The sequence below is a fragment of the Esox lucius genome, chromosome 9 (genome assembly GCF_011004845.1).
Source record: "Esox lucius isolate fEsoLuc1 chromosome 9, fEsoLuc1.pri, whole genome shotgun sequence".
NCBI classification, from domain to species: domain Eukaryota; kingdom Metazoa; phylum Chordata; class Actinopteri; order Esociformes; family Esocidae; genus Esox; species Esox lucius.
This window is the reverse complement of record NC_047577.1, coordinates 10,071,449-10,087,272: the sequence shown is the minus strand read 5'-3', so window position 1 is coordinate 10,087,272 and position 15,824 is coordinate 10,071,449. Positions and strand designations below refer to the sequence as shown.

At 46.2% G+C, this 15,824-nt stretch overlaps 2 protein-coding genes across 2 annotated transcripts in view; one reads left to right on the top strand and one right to left on the bottom strand.

Annotated features, from left to right (window-relative positions):
• Positions 1–5,277, top strand: part of cacna1ab (calcium channel, voltage-dependent, P/Q type, alpha 1A subunit, b) — a 163,386-nt gene extending 158,109 nt beyond the window's left edge. The window contains exons 51-52 of the mRNA XM_029122526.2: positions 589–839; positions 1,570–5,277. Of these exons, the coding sequence (XP_028978359.2) occupies positions 589–839; positions 1,570–2,382 (1,064 nt within the window). The 3' untranslated portion in view covers positions 2,383–5,277. The remainder of the gene's footprint in view (positions 1–588; positions 840–1,569) is intronic.
• Positions 5,278–12,438: 7,161 nt separating this feature from the next.
• On the bottom strand, positions 12,439–14,144 carry ier2b (immediate early response 2b). Its single transcript, XM_010872720.4, has one exon. It carries the CDS (start codon positions 13,923–13,925, stop codon positions 13,308–13,310), a length of 618 nt encoding a protein of 205 aa, XP_010871022.1. The 5' UTR covers positions 13,926–14,144; the 3' UTR covers positions 12,439–13,307.
• Between the last annotated feature and the right edge of the window lie 1,680 nt (positions 14,145–15,824).

Sequence of the window (15,824 nt, the reverse complement as noted above, 5' to 3'; positions counted from 1 at the left end):
GTATGGTTATGTATGACTGTCTGTGGCTATCTATGAGTATATAAGACTATGTATGGCTGACAGTGGCCAACCATACAGTTTTGGAAGGTTGATTTCCCTGCTTACGAGAGGGGTACTGTACCAGGAGACATCCAGCCATTGTACTAAACTGATGATATGCTAATTACAGTCATCGAGACAAGATGTCCATGAGTTGGTCTGACTCAGGAGGAAGTAGGACTAATACCTAAGTCTCTGAATGCAGCAGCATCACTTAGGATATAGAAGGCTGTTTCTCTTAAACACTGATTGATTTAAGTAATTACACAAAATAAGTGTTGGGCTGTTAATTGCAGTTTTACTTTGACAATTAAAAACTCCGCGTTTTTAAAGAAAGGCACAAAACAAAGAAGAAAGGTAAACGTTTAGAGGAACTTTTCGGAGATCAACACCTTGCAGCTGTCTGAGTGTCGAAAAAGTCAGAAGTGTAAAAAAGAAACGTCTAATATTTGTTTTCCCGGAGACGTTTGAGGAAAGAAAAGGTTTCCCCACTGTGTCTTCGGGGGAAACATTATGGCATAGAAAATATGTCCCGCCCTCCTCCTGCAGGGTTGGGTACAGACCTGAGCACCACCACCCAGTCAGGTGAACTCCCCCCAAAGGAGCGCGAGCGGGAACGTGGTCGAGCCAAAGACCGCCGGCACCACCACCACCACCACCACCACAGTGGATCCGTGGATAAGGAGGGCCGCTACGGGCCCGACCGACACGACTACACCCACAGGCACACCCATGACCGGGGGGACAGACAGTGGTCCCGTTCCCCCAGCGAAGGCCCCGATGGACGGGGCCACAGACAGGTGGGCACCACGGACGGGAGAAGAGACAGGCCAGCATATGTATACACACACACACACACACACACACAACATGTATGTGAAAGTGCACACAAAACTGTTTACACACGCATGTAGACTGTTGTTACGGTATATGACCTCTGTCTCACACATACACACTGTTACTCTTTGTAGTATCCCTGTGAAGGGGAAGGAGACCTTTGTCGTAGTGAGAAACAGGTGGATTCTACTTTCTCCTCATCCAATTGGCTGAAATTGAACTCGAGCCAATGAGAAGTAGCTTGGGCCGATCTAACCAATATGCTTTGATTTCAGAGTTCTACCTGTTGGTTAACCACCACTTCTTACAGATATCAATTTCTCTTTTTGTTATCCTTTTATTTTTGATTTCGGTGTCATTTTCTTCTGTCCATTTTACTCCGTGTGGCTCTCGTGGCTTCTGTGTGTTCTGTGTGCCTTTTTTGCCGCATCTATCTTTCCTCTATATATCATGTATCTCTCTCTCCCTATCATAAATCCATCTTTCCATCATCTGTGACCTATACATCTTTCCGCCCATCTAACTACCTATTAATCAAACAATCCTCAATCGATCTATTCCTTTGTCACTCTCCAATCTCTCTCACTCTGCCAAATCTTTGTGGTTGGTGTGGTCGTGGTTCCTTTGTGGTTGGCTGTGGTTGGTTAATTTTGTGGTGCTTTTTGATTTGCCTTGTCGCCATATTTGCTGTAGGGCAGTAGCTCGGTGAGCGGCAGCCCGGTCCCCTCCACGTCCGGAACGTCCACCCCCCGCCGCGGCCGTCGGCAACTGCCTCAGACACCCGCCGTGCCGCGCCCCCACGTCACCTACTCCCCCGCCATCAGACACCCCAAGCCCAACTTTGGAGTGGGTCCCCCGGGACGTCTCCGCTCCCCCTCCCCCCGGCACTTCTCCCCCCCAGAGCATGACGGAGGGGTGTACCACCGGCCGCCGTCGCGGCATGTTTCCCCGCTTGAGCATGGAGGGTCACGACACGGGTCCCCAAGGTCGACCCGGCAACAGTCGGGGTCGCGGTCCCCTCCGGCGCATCACGGGTCGCCCCGGTCCCCCCGCCATGGACGCTGGAGCGGCCCTCCGCCCGGGGACAGTCTGGAAAGCGAGGGCGGCCCGTTCTATGAGCGCGACTATGAGTACGAGCGGCAGCATGAGCCGCCCGCCTACGAACAGAGCCTAGGCAACCCCCATCCCCACGGCAACCCCCACCCGCACGGCAACCTGCACGGCAACCCGCACCCACGCTCCCCCAGGACTGCCCGGCACGGGGGTGGCGTGGGCCCCCCTCCGCCTCTTGCCCCCCCCCATCCGCACCCCCGACGAGTCCCAAACGGCTACCGCTCATCCTCGCCCTCCCCGCACCGACGGGGGCCCCCACATCAACAGCCACATCAGGGTGGACCCCCCCACCGTTCCCCCCCTCCACACCGGGGCCCCCACGGCGGTCCCAGAGGCCCCCGGAAGGGCCCGCACGAACCCTACAGCGAGACGGACGAGGATGACTGGTGCTAGCACAGCGAAAGGAGCAGAGGGCTGAGGGAGGAGAGGAGAACTCTCTGTCCCGCCCCCCCCCCCCCCCTCGTCCTCTGTTCTTCGTTATGCAGACTTGATTGAAGGAGAACAGGATTCAGAAGGGGTGAGGAAAGAAAAGGAGGACAAGAACATTGGGTGAAGTCTCTCCATAACTCGGCACCTTTGTCTCGGCCCTAGACTTGGACGGAGGGACAGAAGGATGGAGCCGTTAGGGAATGAGGGATTGGGTTGGAGGAGTTGAGGCTTTGCAGGTGCGTGTGGGACTCTGAACTCGGAGCAGGAAAAACACACAGACGGACAGAGAGACAACTAGAGGGCTGAACTACTCCTTTCTCTCAGCCATGGTTCCCAGCATGCCCAGCTGAGGGATGGCGGAGAGGTGCTGATGGAAATGAGTAGAAGGAAGAACAAAATAATATATGAAAGGGAGGAGCATGTATATTGTTAGTGGCCAGTGGATTCTAAATAAAGGCACCTCTGATTAGTATGTTGGGGGGGTTAGTTAAGTTAAGCTATACCTGAGTGTTGTCACTGTTCTGTCTTTTACTCTACAAGCCTGATAAGTGTTAGAAGCTAATAGCTAAACGCTAGCTAACAAATTCAGCCCTCAGTCTAAACTAAATGGACTCGTTATAAAAAAAAAAAATGAAAACCCAAGCCAGGACCCCCTATCCTTACACACGCCAAGCTATGCCTCCGGAAAAATTTAACTTGAACACTGAAGAACAGAAAACAAAAATTAACTTTGAAATGGAAAAAAAACAACCACTTTAACTTTAAAATGTTCCTTTCCTTAAAGGGACTGGACTTAAACCAGGAAGCTCCGCCTCTACTGCAAAAACCAGCCAATGACAGCGCTGGCTGATATTTGATGAGTTTTATCATCTCCTGTTTACTGTTACAGACTCACGAAATGCTGACGACGGACCTGGTGTGACCTCACTTTCTGAGGGTGTAGCCTAGTGTGACTTCACTTCCTGTGGGTGGGGCCCAGTGTAACCCGACATCCTGTTTCAGTGGGTGGGGCCACAGGGGAGAGGCTGGGGGCGGAGTTATGGACCCTTGTTTTCGCCTCTGTCTTCTCTTCCCCCCCTTCTCCTCTCCTCCATCCTGCCAAAAATAAAGGACAGTAAAGGACAATGATGGAGGGAGGAGAGGAAAGAAAGAAAGAAGGGAAGGGAGGGGAAACACGGTTTCTTTACTTTCTTCTATCGATTACTTCTTCTTGTTCTTCTTCTTGGACATTGGAGCTTGGTTCTTCTGTTGCATTCGCTCAAGCCTCTGTTAATCCAGTATGGAATCAAACTTATGTCAGAACAATGATGGAAAAACCTGCATGAATGAATTAAAAAAAAAAAAATAACTAGAGAGAAAATCTAATGTTGGGAAAATGGGGGACATTATTGGGTTTATAGAGATTCTTAACATTTTAGGTTTAATTGAAGAAGTTCTCTTTCTCTCTCACACAGTCTCCATGACTATCATTATACTTTATTTGTGGAGCTGTAGAAGACATTTTAGTTCTAGTTAACCCTAAGGACTTCTGTTACTTTTAATTTCCACCCAATAGGGTTTTAAAGCTACCATTTTCTAATCTTAAAGTTAGTAAGATGCTCCTAAATTGTACTAAGTTGTTTTTGAGGTATGAAGGAGAATTTAGAGAGCTATGAGGAGAGAGAACTTCACATTCATTCAAAAAAAATGTTTTATTGTTAATGATACTGATAGTCTTATAAATACTAATCAATGTCAATGCAAAACGACGATGATGAGGATAATGATTATGATGAAATGATGACAAATATGATGATAGAGTTGTCTGCCGTAGATATGTTGCCATGTTTTTTGGAGTTTCAATCTGATGTGTGCTTTTTGTTTCCAGTCTTCTTTCTTTTCCATGAGTTCAGTTCAAAATGGTTCAAAACTGTTTGGAAAAAAAAAAAAAGGCTTTTATCCGGGTCTGATACATGCAACAAGCATAAACGCTTCAGGGAGGGGTTGGATGTTGGGTTCTGATTGTGAGCAACACCGATAGAACCATGTAGCGTTCTGGAACGCCGCCCTCTACCTCTGATAGTTTACCTATGTGGTAGACACAGGTGTGATGGGTAACCAGGGCCACGTTCAGTAGCCAAAATTGCACATAGAAACGTTCTGAAGAGCGAACCTGGTTCCTCTTACTGCATGGGTGCGAGTTTGTTCTACATACATGTTCCAAAACGTCCTGTCTAGCTGAGTGGGCCCCAGAAATAGCGGAACTAAGCGACCAACCAACAGTCAGAACGTTTTATAACAAGGCTGGGACGGGCTTTTTCTGCCTAAACTCTCCACACAGTGTCCCATGCCATAAAGAGAGAAAGAGGGCTCTAGATGGATAGAACCTGCTGTCCCCGCTGTCACAGATGCCATAACTTCACAGACACTAAGATGAGTCCTTTTTCCTAATCTCTGTGAAACCAGCTGTGAAAAGGCTCCACATCACATTCCCTCACACGAGCTACTTCGTCTCACTGTCATTCTGATTTTATTTTCCATCTTCTTGTTGAGCTGCTAGCGTCGCCGCACTAGAGGAGGACATTCTCCAACCATTCTAGGATATTCTAGATCCTTCTTCAGACGGGACCCCCAACATGATTGTTTCGATGTTTGGATGAATGTCTATTTTGTTATGATTACAGTTATTTGTAGATTGCCATATATTCTCCCTCTCAAAATGCTAGGACAATAGATACCATATAGATATGAAGATATGTAGAGGTTTATATATTAAAGAGAGAAAAACAGACTATTAATTTCAAACACTGTAGGTCAAATAGCGAACGCTCCGAAATATCCATTGAGATCAGCCGCGCCGATTCAAATTGCACCGTGTCGGCGTGGCAACACGATAACCCACAAAGAACTCTATGCAGAACTGACTCGACGTTAATTTCTACTTCGCCATTAGCTTCGGAGGGACGTGGCTGCGCCATTACGAATGCGCTACGAGATGTATGTGTCCTCCGTGTCAGGGTATATGTGACTGTAGATGGACGGAGACATAGCGTGCGCCCACGTCGTTTAGCACCATCACTCACATTGTCCCTTCATAGCGCCCCTTCCCTGCAGAATTTCCTCTGCCCGTTAGCCTTTCCCCAAGCTGTCCAATCGTAGGCTTAGAGTCGCGTGGTGTAGTGAACAGGGAAGGGGGGGCACTTTTAGGAACGGGGGCGTACACACCGCCGTGCCCTCCCTGTAAGGTAGAAAGAGACGGGGTATAAGGGTGCCTACGTCGTAGGGATGTACATCTACCCAAAAACCCAGAGCCTCAGTGCCTTCTGTTTCAGAGTCACATCTACACCCTTCACCTTACCCTCGCCATCCGCCCCCCCCCCCCCCCCCCCCCCCCTTATAGCTGACGAGATCATGATCAACCACACTACGCCTTAAAGAGTCCTGGTCGCTGTCATCAGGTAGGGCCTCAGAGCAAGGCTGTACTCTATGGTCTGGGCTTCTTATTAGTTAGTTAGAACAGTGAGTTAAAGCCAGGAAGAGATGGGAATGGAAACTAGAATTGATACGGCGGCCATTTTGTGTCGGGCCCATCAGCGGCCATCTTGGGGATCTCCTTCGACCAGTTTCAGATGAAATGGCGTTTTACTTCTCAGGTCCCTCTAGAGATAGATAAATAGTTAGATAGTTAGAATCTACACTATATAATAGCCGCTCCGGGGCAGTTATCCAGTTATATCACTTAATATAAAAATATGAAAACATAGAGTATAGGCCCAGGGATTGTGTTGTTGTATGGTTTATTATCTGGCATGGGCTTTTGTGAAGTCGACCCTCCTCTTAAACCGCATCACAGACTCTGAACCTCCTCAGCCGCCTCCCATTCATGAACCTGCCACCGACAACTACTTGCACTTGACACTGTGGGTGTCCACTGATTTAGCAGGAAACTGACTGTTCCATTTTGACTCTGCAACATCACCATGCTTGTCCAGAATTGTAACAGCGGATCCAAAATGGCTGTCGTCAGCACACAAGACTGGTGATGAATGAAAGCATGACGTGGAGATTTCACCCATTATAAAATGGTCAGCCATTTTATGGTCAGCCATTTTATAGGGTTGGTTTTGTTTGTTCTGTTTTATTCTCTGATGCTTTTTATGAAAAGGGGGGTTTAGGAAGTTATGTTTGCTCTATCATTCATTCTACATCACCAGATGTCTTTCTTTTCTGTTTCTGACCTGACTTCTCAATCGACCCATTCGATTGTCTCTATCACTTTGTCCCTTTCTGAAACTACAGATGTCCTCAGAAAAAACATACCCAACCCCACTCACTTTGTCATGTTAGTTGTGCGCCTGTGAAATTGTGTAAACAGTTAATGTGTGAAGCTAGTGGAACGTGTTGAAACCCAAATGAGGGCTCCTCTAAGAACCAGGCACCACTGCAGTGGCGCTGGCTCCTTTGTACAGCACCAGGTGTGTGCATGCATCTAGGGTTGAAGAGGTCAGAGGGGGGAACAGCAGGGGGTACGTTTAGCTGAGGTGAAACGTTCTGGGGGGGGGGGGGGGGCGGTAGATCCTTTTTCTATCAGACTACAGCAAGTATGTCCGTTCTACCTGATGCATTTACTTCTGGGTGTTTCTGCCGGCATTGGCACCTCTTCTGAACAGGCCCTGGTCAGGTTGATTAGGACTGTCACCAGTCGCATAATTTCACAAGTGGCACTGGAACGTTCACGTTCTAAGCTCCGCCTACTTCCCCTCACCAACACAGCCGTCGTCATGATGTCATTGGCCACCGTTTTCTCATTGACATCCACCCGGCTCATTTCAGACCGGGCGGAACACCAAACGTGTCAGTGGTGGGTTTTCCGGAATGACAGTGAGACATTCCCTGTGTGTGTCCGTGCGCGTGCGTGTCCGTGCGCGTGCGTGTCCGTCTGTGCGTGGTGTGTCTGTGCGTGCGTGTCCGTGCGTGTGTATATGTGGTCTCACATCGACAGTGTTTTCTTCAGTGCCTTACACTGTACAGGTGTAGCCAACCTCTTTTATGTAGACAGATTCCCCCACTGGTAGACAGATTCCCCCACTGCGGTGAGCCCACTGTTTCCATGCTGTTTTCTCTCAGCAGCTCACCTAGTCTTCCCAGCACCTCAGTCTGTAATTGACTGGTGGTGTCTGGCGGTGGGGGTGGGGGTGGGGATGGGTGGGGGGGGGGGGCTGCAGGGAGTAGATGATCGTTTTATTGGGTCTGTCCTCCTCTCTTCCTCTCCCTGTACATTGGCTCTGTAAACTCCTCTTGTGTACATCTTCCATAAACCTTCTGAAACAATCACTCCATCAACCGGCTCTCTTCTTCACTGTGTCTTTCTCTACTCGGATGTCTAATTCAGTGGTCATTGCTTAAATTCATTTTCACTCATTCTCCACCCACACATCACGCCACACACACGTGTCACACGCCATGCACACACGTCACAACACACGGCAACACATGGTGGTGAACTGGAGCTTCGAGAGTCATTCGGCATTAAGCTACATGTGAATGTACAGTGGCCGTCATAGCATAACGCAGTGTGTCTGTTGTCATGATGTTTTTCGCAAGAGATTGGGTGAGTATCACATCTGTGTGTGCCTGTGTTTGGAAGCATCAGTTAGTCTGTGTAGGGGCATTGTGGGTGTGTGTGTGTGTGTGTGTGTTTGAGCGCGCGCACGTTTTAGCACACACCCAAGGATTCTCAGCGACCGTGGATGGAATTAATTCCCTATGAGAGAGTGGAGTGTCTTCTACTGTCACTATGGAAACCCTCAAGGCCCCATCATTCTCAATTCCATACGGTTTCATTATCACAACGCCATTATCACATATCACAATACTGTCAAGTTATCACTATAACATTGAGTTATCACATCATATTTATCACTGTACCATCAAGTTATCAATATCGTCACACTGCCATTATTCTGTCCCACTAGACACTGCTCTGGGGTCAGTTTTCCGTGTTTACCACCTGACGGTGAAGCATAGGAGTGACGAGGGGAAAAGCTGATCCTAGACATTGTTTTCCCCACAAATCCAACAGAGGCCAGATCATATCAGTCCAGTGCCACAGTAGTACAACCATACAGGGCAGGAGTCGCGTTAGGAAGTATGAAGAGAAAATAAAATGCATAACTACATGGCAATTTAAGATTTAAAGAAGTAAAGTATTTAAATAACTGATTTGCATGTGCAACGTGCATGCCATTACGTGGGGTTAAATAAGTCAACTTCAGGAATTAAAAAAAGAAATGAATATAAAGAGAAAAAAAAATAAAGTATATATGTATAAATATATATAGATAGATGTTTTTAAGAGCAATGTGTTCCTTTTTTCTTCTATTTTTGAAAAACAAAAAAACTGGGGGTAAAAAAGCTTTGGACAAAAAAAACAGACAAAAAATTATTTCAAAGAAGAACCTTGGTGATGCAAAGAATGTTTTTTGTTTGATACTATTTGCCAGTTATTTCACTAAAGGGGGAACTGCAATGGTGGGGAGATAGATGATTTAACAGTTTAAACATAATGTTGAAGCATTACATTACAAAAAATGAAGAAAAGATCAACATGGAACGAAGGAATACATTTTTCCCTATTTAAAGAAAAACTAAAATCCCTTGATTGAGAGTCTTGAGAGCTGCCTGTTGATTCTGGTGATTATGTGTCCCGTTATTCCAGCTATGAAATCCCTCTCTTTCTCTCTCTTTATCTATCTCTCTGCTATTTCTACCAGTGCATTTTGTAACTCCAAACAGAACTCTTCCTAAGGAACCTGAATAAAACCTGAGAGAATGCATTCTACCTCTGCTCAGTCTCTACTTATTACATAGCCAACACACACACACACACACACACACTGAAAGTCTAAGTTACCAACCCTTTGTCTTCATTTATCAGAATGTGTGTTACACACGCACACATTCTGTCCTCTGTTTACTTGGGGACATATAACACACACAGAATGAACTCAGTAAACACTGAATCTTCCCTTGCCTGCTTCCGGTCTGATCTTGTTAAGACGTAAATGGGTTTGTTTTGTGCAAAGTGAAAAATACATACTCTTCTATAGGGGTGTCTATGTTATTTCTTAACAATGTGCAGCACATGTTGGGTAGGCTTTCCCATATCACCCCTGGCCACGTGAATCCACAACCCCCGCCCTCCTCCCCCTTGTTCATCCTTCCTCTATCCTCACGGTTTTACTGACATCATCACTCCTCCCCCACTCCCCCCTCCCCTCCTCCGTCACCCTTTAATGTCCTTTTTGCTCCTCTGTCGTTCTCCCCCTCCATGCCTTTCCTCCTTGCTCCTACGTAAGTGCTCATTCGACAATTACTGGACCACATTACACACACGCGCACGGACTACACAAACTGCCCAGGGGAAACGCCAAGAATGATGTCATCCAGAAAATCTACAGGATTTATGTGCTTCTCTCTCTCATATTCGCTTCCATACATGCAAACAAATACATAGTCGCTCTATTAATAGATATATCTATACATTATTACAATACCATCAACATATAACATCATAATAGCACAACACCATTATAAATATTCTCACACCACCATTCTGCAATTCCACTAGACACTGCTCTGGGGTCAGTTTTCAGTCACCTGACGGTGAAGCACAAGAGTGACGAGGGGCAAAGCTGATCCTAGCTCTGATGTTACGGACAAACATAGACATTTTCCCCACAAATCCAACAGAGGCCAGATCATATCAGTCCAGTGCCACAGTAGTACAACCATACAGGGCAGGAGTCACGTTAGGAATTATGAAGAGAAAAATTAAATGGCAATTACGTGGCAATTTATGATTGAAAGAAAAGTATTTAAATAACTGATTTGCATGTGCACGCCACTATGTGAGCACAAATTTAGACACTAAAAGAATATACACTTACAGACATTGTCCCTCCATCAATAAATATCAATAAATATACAGTGTCTATAGAGTATATACAGTATATAAATATATTTCAAAGTGCTTAATTGGCTAGAAACACACACCCTCCCCAATTCATCCCTCTTCCCCACACACATCCCCCTCCCCCAGGGCCAGATGTGTTCAGAGGTTTTGCCCTGCAGCAGACCAGTCTCAAAATACACTCCACCTACGCATTTCACCACAGCTTCCCCAACTCTAAGCATCATTTCCTGTCTCCCTCTTCCCGCTCTGCTCCTCCGGCCAGCCAGCCTCTGCACTCTCTCCTCTATTTTCGCACACACACACGCACACACACACACACACACACACACAGTCACCATGCTGATAACAAACGATCATACACACACTCACAACCACCACCACACATACACAAACACATAGCCTACAGACTTGGTCACCGTACACGGCGTTAGGATGCATACGCACTCACGCTTAATCACATAAACACATTCTTTGTCAGTCTGTCACATAACTGAACACACATTCGCCCCAGTGCACAGAAGATGCGTTGTTATTGTTACGACACACGCCACGCCCTGAGTCTGTATTCACACGGGCAGACCCATTTCCCTAGTTTAATCTGTCTTTAATCTGTCAGACACATCATTAATCTGTCTGTTGTAACGACCTGACCGGGATTCGTCGAAAGACCGGAGTTGTACCCAGGACCCCTCCGTGAGTTCATTTGACCACTGCAAAAAGACCTGCGCAAACGCAGCGACGTGGGTTTGACTGAATTCAGCCCCGGAGTCTTCCCTCTCACGGCTAACCTGACACAAAGACTGCGTCACAAGGCTGGAAATTGTGACTTACGAAGGACTCGTTGCACCCGCTAAACACCAACACGCTAAACACAACACTACCTAATGCACCACTGCTGCCTTCATAGTCTTTCTATATTATTCGTGACAGGGAAAGCACGTCCGTCGCAGTAACAATGCACACCCTGCACTGACGCAACCCCCACCCCCCCACCCCCTTCTCACAGTGATGACCAGCCAGTGCAGATCTTAATATAGCCCTTGACTGGCTGCCTGGCAGGGAGATAGATGCCCCAACATCAGGGTTTCTAAAGCTATAGCTCTGCACCCAAAGCACGCCCATGTACGAGGTGGGTTAAAAATGACAACAATCCGTGGACAGGATTTGGGGTCAAGGGAGGATGTTTTGTTTTCTCCTGGGTCTCAGGATGAAAAGATTTAAGAAACCCTGCCTGGTGTAAGTAATAAAACGACATCACGGGACACTGAAGTGCACCTTCCCTAGACCAGGGCTTGTCAACTCTTACCTTACCAGGCCCGGAGCCTGCTGGTTCTCTGTCCCACCTGATCATTACCTCCATTATGTGGCCCGGGTCTAAATCAGTCCAAAGGCTAGAGGGGGATAATAAAACAAAGCAGGAGACCTGGCGTCCGAGTTGAATATGAGGAGTCTACATGGTTTATAGTACAGGCTCGGATGGGGAATAAAATCACACCGTAAGCCGTAGTGGTTGATTGACACATGCTGGCAGAGCTGCCGAGCACATCCAGAGCTGTGTTGAATGGTTGTCTCCATGGAGACAGCTGGTATGTTGGTCAGGTATGTTGCGTTGCGCTGGCACCCAAGTATTCACAGTTGACTCCAGGTAATCCTGTCTCGTAAGAGACGTCTACTGTAGGTAGATCACTTCTACAAACAGGGCCCAGCTATTCTTTTAATGACTAATTTGGTGATTGTAAGAGGAACTGAATCAGAAGTATGTCCCAATACAACAGATATTACTGTGTGTGTGTGTTTTCACCTGAATTTCAGCATGAATCATTGAGGTATTTGTCTGAATTGTGACACAATTCTAGTTGTGCCTGGCAGATGCTTCGAATTTTGTTACAACACTTTGACCCCTGGGGAGTATTGCCTAATGTGACCCTGGAAATACTTGTGTGTACTTGTGTGTGTTTGTTTTATTGATCATACAAATCTATTTGCCCTAGATAAGTGGCACATGGCTGTTCACCAGCTTTTACTGTTAAGTGAGAGGTGAATAGAAAATCAAATCAACAATTGAAAACATTTCAGAATGTTTATTACATATCTGACAGTTTAAAACCGAAGAGTATAAAAATAACAATCTCTTATTAAAGTTTATTTTAAATAAATGGCTTATATCATTTCACATATGAGTTGCATTGTCTGTGCAGTACATTTCAGACTGTTCACACTTAATTTTTTTAAATTATAATTATTTAAATGCCATTTGACAATGTGACACTTGGACACAATGCCTCTTAATGTTGAGCACCATTTCACTAGGCCACAGTAGCCTAAAATGTTCACCAGTTCCCTAAACCATAACAACAGTACTTAGGATAATCAGCAGACTCTCTGGCAAAATGTCATTCATGTGTACATCAAGGCAAATTCACCCATTGTTTTTGTAGTTTAAACCAGCAGAGTAGGTTATTTCCCAGTGGCTGACAGTTACAAATACAACTTAACATGTGTTATCAGTCTCGTGCTTCATGAGTCACCCCTCCGAAAGTATGCGTCAGCATTGGAACTTTTTCCTTACTCACCACAGAAACACTTTTTGTCTCATGAGTTTTACCACTTCCTCAAACTTTCCGAAAGTCACTCAGCTCTGTTCGAGTCTGAAGGTCTAGATCTAGTTTGGGCGTTGTTATCTTCCTATCGCTCTTTCTGTTTGATATTTTTTCTCTCTCTACGCCCTGTTGTTCTCGTCGAGCACCGGCTGAGACCCAGTTCTAGCTTGTAACCGTTTGGCCGCGAGGCGAGAGACGTCGTAACCTGGCCCCGGTAATCCCATTGTTCCGGGCTTGCCGATGTAAGTCAGCTTCCTCCTGACCCGTCCGGTGTTTTTACCAGGGGTTTAAAGGTTTCATCAACAGATCTCAATTTGGAGCCGTTTCTTTTCAGTTCAGAACGCTGCGATGGCCCGGTTTGAGTTTAGTGACATGGTAATAAGAGAGTCCCCGGAGCGGCAACAGTTCCTTTGACCGGTTCTGATCGCCCTCTCCTCCCCCAGCTCCAATGAGAGTCTGGCCCTCTTGCTAGGGAGAAAGTCTGGTGCCACGGACGCCTTTCCCCGGCGTTTCCTGGAATGCCTGTCGGGGCTCACAGGACTGCGGTTCTCTTTATCCTCCACCGTGTTCTTTCCACTAATCTTCGCGGGTTTTGGTGGGCCCTGAGTGGATTCAGGGTCACTGGATGTTTGAATCTCCTCAGTTAACGTTGGGGTCAGGGACGGCTCGGGTTCTGTCTCGACCCGAGACATATCGACTTGGTCTCCGCTGGTAGTTGTATCCATCGCCTCCCCCTTTTCCTCTGTAGCCGTTACCGGGACTGGTTGTGCGGTTCCCAATTCCTCCCTCTCCTTGGCCAGGCAGGCAGAGTGGTACAGGTCCCGGGCGGAACGCATGACCACGGAGAGCAAAAGGCACCGGTGTAGCCTCATACCTCCTCGCTGGGTTCGGGAAGCGTACAGCTTGCTTATGGACACGGCCATTATTCTCTTTGCTTCGGCGCTCACGTCCATACTTCTTGGTTAGGCTATTAGACTATGCGTAAAAAGCGCACGGTTCTGTTGACAGTTGGCACTTGGAGTTACGAACTTACAGGTTACAAGATACTTTTCCTGAGATAGTAGTTCATCTACAAGTGCTTCTGTAGTAGTTTCAGTTCGTGTGTTGAATTCTTCTCGAGGTCAGCTTACTACTTTCACCAGCTGTACAACACGGTAATGAGAGCTCGTGAGTAACAGGGCGTTGTTATATTTCCACTCTGACGTAACGAGGTTTGAACCGCTTCATTCCTCCATGGTGACAGACCAAAGACGCCCCGCCCAGAACTGCTAGAGCTACAACATATGTCACTACTTTACTGCTCCACGCATGTAACCAAGGCTGCTTCCTATTGTAATAACCTGTTGTACCTGTATTGTAGGAAACGCAAAGATCTGTCGACACCAATTCTGTTGGAGATTCCAGGAAAGTCACATTTGTTCAGTGTAGAACACTGGGGTTCCATCATGTATAATCTTCGGTGGAAAGGGGTCTAGGGGGAAAAAAGTGCTTTGAAGGGTTTCCGTTTGGGGACAGGTGAACCCCTTTAAGTTCCAAATATAACCTTTTTTTGAGTGTAGTGTCTACCTATCCGTAAACACAATAAAATAATATTCTAGCCTGCATGTATTGTAAAACAAAATTATAGACAATCTTGTTGGAAATAATAGGCAGTTTGGAATTTATAAACAACTGAAAATATAATGCCGAACATGTATATGTTCATCTATATTAGCATAATAATAACATGTTCTTGAAGTTAGGCCTAACTGATTTGAAGCTGACATCATAATGTGAATATCAGAATAAAATAGAATAGAATAAAAGTGATAATCAAATTTCCACACAGCAAATTTGATAACAAATACTGGTCATACAGAAACAAAAACAATAACTCATAGGCCTATGTCTGCTAGGTTATAGTATTCCCCCAAAATGTTTGTGTTCGCTTTTAGATAACTGTGTTGAGTTTTTTTTTTTATTTGAATCACACTGTGCAACAAGGTTCAGTTACACTATAATCAGCAATTCTCAGGAATCTGTGGGTGGTATCTAAGTTGTTTCCAGGGAGTTTCTGTTTTTTTTTTTTTCCTCTTCCTCTTCCACTGTCTTCCTCTCTCTCTTTCTCTCCCTTTCAATTTTTTTCCTTAGCACCAACCTCAAACATCCATATAAGGCACATCCGCCCCGATTGTGAGTTCCCCGGGGGCGCACAGTGGAAAAGCCATGACGTGAACGCGCAGCCGCAGAGAATAGCGGCACTTCCCCCATCTAGCCCCAGCGTTCATCAGCATTAACACCGCGGCAACATCTCAGCTGTTTCGTCATCGCACAGCTTCCAAATATGGAATTGTCACCGGTCCAACAGCAAGGAAGCTTCAGCGCCAAACTACCTTTGGCGTCATTTGGTTACTAGGAAGCTGCACGATAGAGGTCAAGCGGCAGCTGTCAGTCCTTGCTCAGGCTTCGATAAGAGGTCAAACGTCTATAAATAGGCTAGGTGTGTTATCTACAGGGTTCGGTTGTTCAAAAGTGTTCTACCTCTATTTCGCATTTCAGATAGGTTAGGATGATTCAGTTAATGTAAATGGCATGAATAGGACGCACGAATAGGCTAATTGATTTGGGACCTATGTTCTATTCGTTATATTTATATGAGTTTATTCCTATTCTTGAGGGGAGGGGTCCTGGTACATAACTTGAGAAAAAACAGTCTCTGGACTGTCTGACCGCTGTCATTTTGATAAATATCTTCTATTTCTGATTTGAAAGCAGTATGTGGGCTGAATGTCACTAGTCATACCTTTTTGTTCTTTGGTATTTTGCATCAGGTTTCCCCACCTCTGATGGTTATACGGAGTGACCACGCAAAT

Excerpts from the sequence above, each read along its gene's own strand:
- ier2b (XM_010872720.4), bottom strand. The coding sequence starts at position 13,925 with ATGGACGTGAGCGCCGAAGCAAAGAGAATAATGGCCGTGTCCATAAGC.